At 55.9% G+C, this 6375-nt stretch overlaps 1 protein-coding gene across 5 annotated transcripts in view; it reads right to left on the bottom strand.

Annotated features, from left to right (window-relative positions):
• Positions 1–2603: 2603 nt before the first annotated feature.
• The window catches only part of RALGAPB (Ral GTPase activating protein non-catalytic subunit beta), an 81262-nt gene continuing 77490 nt past the window's right edge, over positions 2604–6375 (bottom strand). For all 5 annotated transcript variants that reach the window (XM_064168035.1, XM_064168036.1, XM_064168037.1 and 2 more), the window contains one exon: positions 2604–6312. In XM_064168035.1, coding sequence (XP_064024105.1) covers positions 6119–6312 — 194 coding nt within the window. In that variant the 3' untranslated portion in view covers positions 2604–6118. The remainder of the gene's footprint in view (positions 6313–6375) is intronic.

Raw genomic sequence — 6375 nt, 5'->3', positions numbered from 1 at the left:
ACCTAGAGTGCAACCAGGGGAGCCCTCAGCCTGCCGCCCTCAGCCACTGCCATGCCCAGGTGCTGGCGTGAGCTGTCACCCCCGACAGCGTGCCAAGCCTCACTGGCACTCAGCTCAAGGCCAGGACTAAGCCCCCTGGGATGCTCCTGGCTGCCGCAGCAGGCTACCAGCCTCCTCCGTGTGTGATGGGAGCCTCGTCAAAGTGATGACCCATCTCAGGGCTCTGGCATGCCCCAGTGGTCCCCCCAGCCCCGGGAGGCCCTATCAGTGTGGCCCGTGGACAGCAAAGTGCCACTGTCACCACCCAGGGACATCCTGGCAGCACTGATGTAGCTCAGGAACACTCTGGTGGCATTGACATGGTTCAGGGACATGCTGGCAGCAGGAGCACAGCCCAGGGGCTCCTTGTCGGAATTTGGCCTGGGGACACACTGTTGGCATCCACCACCAAAGTGAGTGCGCTGGAGGACACTCACAGCCACGGCTCAGCCAGCTCCACCTTCCCCCCTCCCCCGACAGGCGCAGGTTCCCTGCCAGTGGCCAAAGCCCTTCCCTCAGCTGGAGGTACTCACTGCACTGCATCTCACCCTGCTGCAGCCTGGCTCCAGCTACGCTCAGAATCAGCCACGCTGCAGCAGGAAAAGGGCACCGGGTGTCATCGTGGAGCTGTCCTGGCCCTTGCTCAGCAGCATTACAGGAGTCCAGCTGGCAAAGCAGGTGGTGGAGGGAGCTGAGCATGGGATGCTTCTTCTGTGTGCCCTTGGCAAAACTGGGCTGTTCTGCTTGGCCAGGCTGTGGGCTGCAGCGTGGCTGTGGGGTGCTGCAGGTTGTGTGACCCATTGCACAGCTTCCCTCAATTAGTGGTGACTTAGGAGAGAATTCTGATTTCTGGCTGTGGCAGAGAGTGCCCTGCACTGCAGCTTCTCCTGCTCCCATCCTGTATTTGTTACTTCTGGGTTTACTGAAGTTGTCTGTGTGGTGCCTCCCAAACGCTGTGTGGAGAGCCACAAGAGCAGCTCCAGGGCTCTGCTTGCTGCCTGAGCCTTAGAACCACCTCCGTGCCTGGGAGCAGCTTTCATGAAAAAAGAAAGGCTCAGACTCCCGGAGCAGCTCAGGAGCAGCAAATCCCTCCCCCGGCAGGATCCTGGGCAGGGAGGATGCACTCAGCCCCCTGAGCAGACTCTGCTCCTGCTGGGACTTCCTCCTGGCCCCCCTGAGCCATCCCTCGGGACTGCTGTGCAGGATGGGGCCAAGGAACTGGAGGTGCTGTCCTACTCCTGCTGGTGGCAGATCTGCAGGCAGCTGCCAAGAGGAGGGCTCAGGGCCAGGTTCTGGAGCTGTGGGCACTTTGTGTTTGCTGGCACAGATCATAGTGAGGAGATGCCCTCAAGACTCAGCCCAAGGCAGGCAGTGGCTTTATCAGTAAGCCCGGGGAATGAAGAGCGGGGCTGGCGGTAGCTTTCAGTGCCAAGAGCTGGTGCAGGAGTCTGTGGCAAGTCAGGCACAGCAGCAGGCATTTGGGTTCTGCAAGGGCACTTCATCAGGGCCAAAGAACTTGGCCACTTCCAGCTGAACACCTGAGAGATGAGAACCACAGCAAAGATTGCTGAGGGGCAGATGGTGCCTCCACAGCAGCTTCAGGCACAGCCAGAAACTGCACTCCACACAACAAAAACTGCGGAAAAGCTGCTGAGAAAAAGCAGGAAGAGCCTGGAGCGAGGGAGCAGTTCATGGCAGGAGACACGGCAGGGACAATCGATGTTTGCCAGCCTCTAGGAGAGATGCAGCACTCTCCTGCTTCCCTTGTGGGTAAGAGCAAAGCATCAGGCCTCCAGAATCAAGCCCAGAAAGCCCTCTCTGACACCTGCCTTACTCTTTGTGACTGCAGAGGAAAGAAATGTGAGTCCCTACGCAGGATTTGTGTGTTCCCTCAGAGATCCAAGTGGGACCTCCACTGGAAGCAGCGTGGCAAGGAGGTTGGGCAGGTGGCACCCCTGAAGTTCCTGGAAGAAGCTGGCAGAAAACCCAACATTCACTTTGCCCTGTTTGGAGAGGTTTCTGGAATTGCCAGTCCACTGCTTTTGTTCCAGCCCCAAGGACGGCTCTGGAGGTCAACAGCCCAAGGGCAGCACTTTGTGCCAAGAGCCACAGCCAAGTCAGTGCAGCTACCAAGTAAGCACCAGAGCGTGCCACAGGTCTCCTGCCAACTCCCCAGAACTCGCTGCGGGGATCACCTCCACAGGACAGGACTGTCATGCACTGATGCCCAAGCTGAGCAGTGCCATTGTCTCTCCTCTCTGCACAGGAGCTGCCTGGTGTTGCTCTGGCCACAGCAGCTCCCCGGGCCCTGCTGGCAGGGGTGGTGCAGGGTCTGCGCCTGACCCAGAGAGGAGCACCCTGAGCAGCCAGAGAATGCTGCAGGAGCCCTGAGGCTGCTTGTAAAAGCTGCTTCCATGTTTTCATTCCCCATGCAAGGTGATTTCCTTCAGCAGAAGCTGCTGCTCCGTTCCTGTGCCTTCATCCGCTGCCACTGCCCTGGCAACCATCGGCACTGGCTGCTCACTTCTGCCCCGGGGAACAGCAACAGCTGACAACTGCAGAGGTACTAGATAAGAATCTTTAAAATTTATTGGGCTAATTGTGTTACATTCAGTATTTGATGTGTTTCTCCTGGACAAAGAATTGGCATAAATACAAACAAGCCTTTGTGTGCCTTCCCTAAACAAAGAAGAGATCAAGTACTAGAGACAAGGGGACATAGTTGACATCTCCATATTTACATCTACCTTTACAACTCAGCGTCAGCAGTATTTACAGAAAATACAGTAAGAACAGAGAGAACTTCTCTTGGCAACACCCAGGAGCCCAGACACACCGGCTGGCAGCTGAAGCACATGGAACCTGACACTCACTCCCGACTGCTCCTGCCAAAACCCATCTGAAAAAGGCCTTTGTCTGCTTTCCAAGACACCGCTCCACTAAGCCACCACTAAATCACATCACATTTGCCTCAGAGCCTCAAGATCAGCCCTCTCATCCCTCTGGCCACACAGAGCCCCCCAGGACATCCCTGCCCTCACACACGGAGAGCCCAGCACGTGCTAGCAGCCCATCAGCAGGGGCTGCTCTGCCCCAGAGCCTCGTGCCCGCGGTGCTGCCCAAGGGGACACCTGAGCTCCGTCCCTCCTGTCCGCTGCGGGCGGGGCAAAAACCTTTCAAAGCCACTTTTCTTTACAAGGCTTTGTTCGGGCACTGCACTGCCTGGGATCTCAATGCTGTAATGCAGTGACAGTGCCCCCTCCCCCCCATCACTTTCAGCAGAAACATGAACCCAACAGAAGAGTCTTGAATTCTTAGGCACATCTGCAAGCCAGCTTCTGCAGCACTATCACCTGGAAGGCCAAAAGGCCAAACCGAGGCCACAGTGCGGGGTCAGCACGTGTTCCCTCTGGGGAGCAGAACACAGGCCCAAGCAACGTAGGCTGTCAGCCTGAGAAGCCAATAAACGGCCTGTGATGGGCAGAGTTTGCGCTCCTGACTCTGAGCTTCCTGCAGCCACAGCTGGAACAAGTCCCCTGCTCTGCCCCCTTGGGGAAAGCAGCTCATGGCTGCACCCTGGACCAGTGGAAGCCTTCAGGGTCTGACCTCACCAGAGCAAGGATTAATCCCCACATCCATGTTTGACATTTGATGGTGAAGTTGAAGCCTCAGGGGAAGGAGGGATGCTGCCTGCAGACACCTTCCACCAGCACAGGTCTGCCAGTGGCTCACGACCAACAGTCAAGCCAGGTAGGATGGCATTGTGGCAGTAACTGCGACTCATTAGTGCTGAACTGCAGCCTCCTCGGGGGCTCAGCTCTTCCAAGCCAGTAGAGAGGGTCAGGTCTACCACTGCTGCTAACCTTAACCCGGCTGAGTCAACAAATCAAGCCAAGCTTGTGACAACTGCTCCTCCCTGTGCGGGGACCACCAGCAGCTATGTCCCTCTTTCAGGAGTTCTGAGGGTGCATGACTCTTCCTGCTCAAGTGAGTGCTGCCAGGTGTAAGGTGAGCCTGGACACAGCCCCAGACTGCTCCTCAGCCAAGCACTGTGTCCAGGCACCAACTGGCTGGGCCATGTAGGGACTCTGAGGCTGCCCCAGATTCATCTTGCCATTAGCAACTGCAGCCCAAGGCCTGCCAGAAGGAGCCTTTGCTCCCTTTGTGCCCATCACACACCTGGCCATGGCAGTTGGGTTCTGTCCTCAGGTCACTGAGGAGGTGCACCCTGTTACACATGCATTGGTCATGCCTCTTACACCAGTGGACTAAAGTGTGCTTGGCATTAATTGGATCCAACAGGTGCATACACAAGGTGGCTAAATTTAGTGTCTGTGCAAGAGCCTGAGAGGATTGAAGCTCTCCAGGCTTCCCATCACAGCTCTGTGCTGCCTTGCTCCTGCCATTTGCAGCCATGCTGGCTCCTACAGTGCTTCTCGTTACGGGGCTCCATCTTTGCACTGTGCACTCACTGGTGAGCATCCAGAGCTCCCAGGCTGAGAGGCTGCCTGCTTGTCCCCTGCACCACACACATCGCCTGCCGCCCTTTGCCTGACACCCTAGGAGTCCTTTCACATCTATCTTCAGAGGCCTCTGTTTCCATTAACTCTGTGAAAAGCCAGCTCCAAAGGCAGCAGCAGGCAGTGCCCTTAGCAGGGCAGCTGCAGGGAACAATTCAGACTGTTTCAGGCCAGAACTGCTGCAAACAGTAACCCTGAAATACCACAACCCTGTGACTGAGAGCTGTTACTGCAACACATTGTAAAAGGCTAACAAACACTTTGGAACAAGGTGAGAAGCCCCCAGATCCCTGCACACGCTCAGACTGGGGCACTACCTGCTCACTGGAAGGAAAACAACCCCAGGGGCTGCTGCAGCCACCACCCAGCAGCATTTGCTACCACAGCACTGGCTGGGATTGCACCAGGAGCCCAGTTTCCCTCTGCCCTAAACATCTCCTCCCAGCCTCAACATGTGAAATCTAGAGTCTGGAGATGAAAGCAGAGCCAGGCAAGAGGGCACTGCCACTGCCCAGTACAGCATCTCCCAGCCTGTTGCAAGCTGTGGCTCCAAAGGTGCCCTGCAGGAAGGGCAAGGGAAGGGGCAAAGCTCTCTCTTTTCAAGCTGTTTCAGTTTGTTCAACAGCATCTTCTGAGAAGTGTTGTAGAAGCTGCAAAAGCTACTTATGCTATAAATACCAGGCAGAAGGCAGGCCCAGAGCCATTTCAGTGCAGATGTTCACACTTGCTGTGGGAACAGTGAGCAGGTGATGCAGACACTTCCGAGGGAGTGAAGTAGCTGCATTAAAAAAACAATGACAAATCAATTTGTGACATTTTGCAACAAGCCTGAAAATCCTCACCTTGTGTTTATCTTATCAAGAGCCCTACCCACTAACAGCTTCTGTTGCACACTCAGGACACTTCAGGTCTGATGTCAGCCTGACAGAAATCTCCTCTGTAGACTCTCAGCCTTGGAGGGAACTGCAAGGCACAGCACCTTGGCTATGAATTTCCTGACCTGATGATTCCAAGCAATCTTCCTCCTCTTGCTTCTGGGACACGAGTTGGTTATGAACAGTGAGTGATCTTCTGTTGAGCTTTGGAGTGGGCTGAAAGTGTCTCTTCAGCTCTTGAAGGGACAGTTAATGCTCTGAAACAGACTCTCCTCAAAGGAGAGATCCTGCTCCCTTCTCCCGTACCAGGTGGCGTAGAGAGATGTTCAAAGGCAGGTTTGTTTGGAGTCTGTTTCCATCCACACATGCAGTGATGACTTTGATTGTCCTGCTCTCCTAGAATGAGACACTTAACAGGTCCTAATTAGTCTGGAGTAGAAGACTAGGTGCAGAGATTATGTTGCTAGCATCCAGGAAGACTGGAACTAAGGAATCTTCTGAGGGTAGGCAAAGAAGTCAACATCTCAGCTGCACGTTTCAGGCTCACCTCTCATTCCTCCCGCACGCTGCCTGCTGGCAGCTGCCTCGCTGCCATCTCCTGAATCCCAGTGGCTGATGCTCTTTACCTGCTCCCGTTACTGTCGCCACCGAGCTCGGCTGCCATTGTCCCGGCGGGGCAGCGGCCTAGGGGCTGCAGCTGCGGAGCCCCAGCTCCTGGAAGAGCGCGGTGTAGAACTCGGGCTCCAGCTGCCGGTTGCGGTACTTGTGGACGATGTCTGCGATCTTCTGTTTCCGGCGCACGTGGGGGGGGTTGTAGGAGTCGCTCTCCAGCCGCTTCCTGCGGCAGATGTTGATCACCGTCTGCCGCACCAGGAACCCTGCGGAGGGAACGGCCGAGTCAAGGTCGGACCGAAGGCAGCCTCTGCGCTTGGCTGGGTGCA

Source organism: Pogoniulus pusillus, chromosome 29, assembly GCF_015220805.1.
Source record: "Pogoniulus pusillus isolate bPogPus1 chromosome 29, bPogPus1.pri, whole genome shotgun sequence".
Taxonomy (NCBI): Eukaryota; Metazoa; Chordata; class Aves; order Piciformes; family Lybiidae; genus Pogoniulus; species Pogoniulus pusillus.
This window is presented reverse-complemented; position numbering and strand designations above follow the sequence as displayed.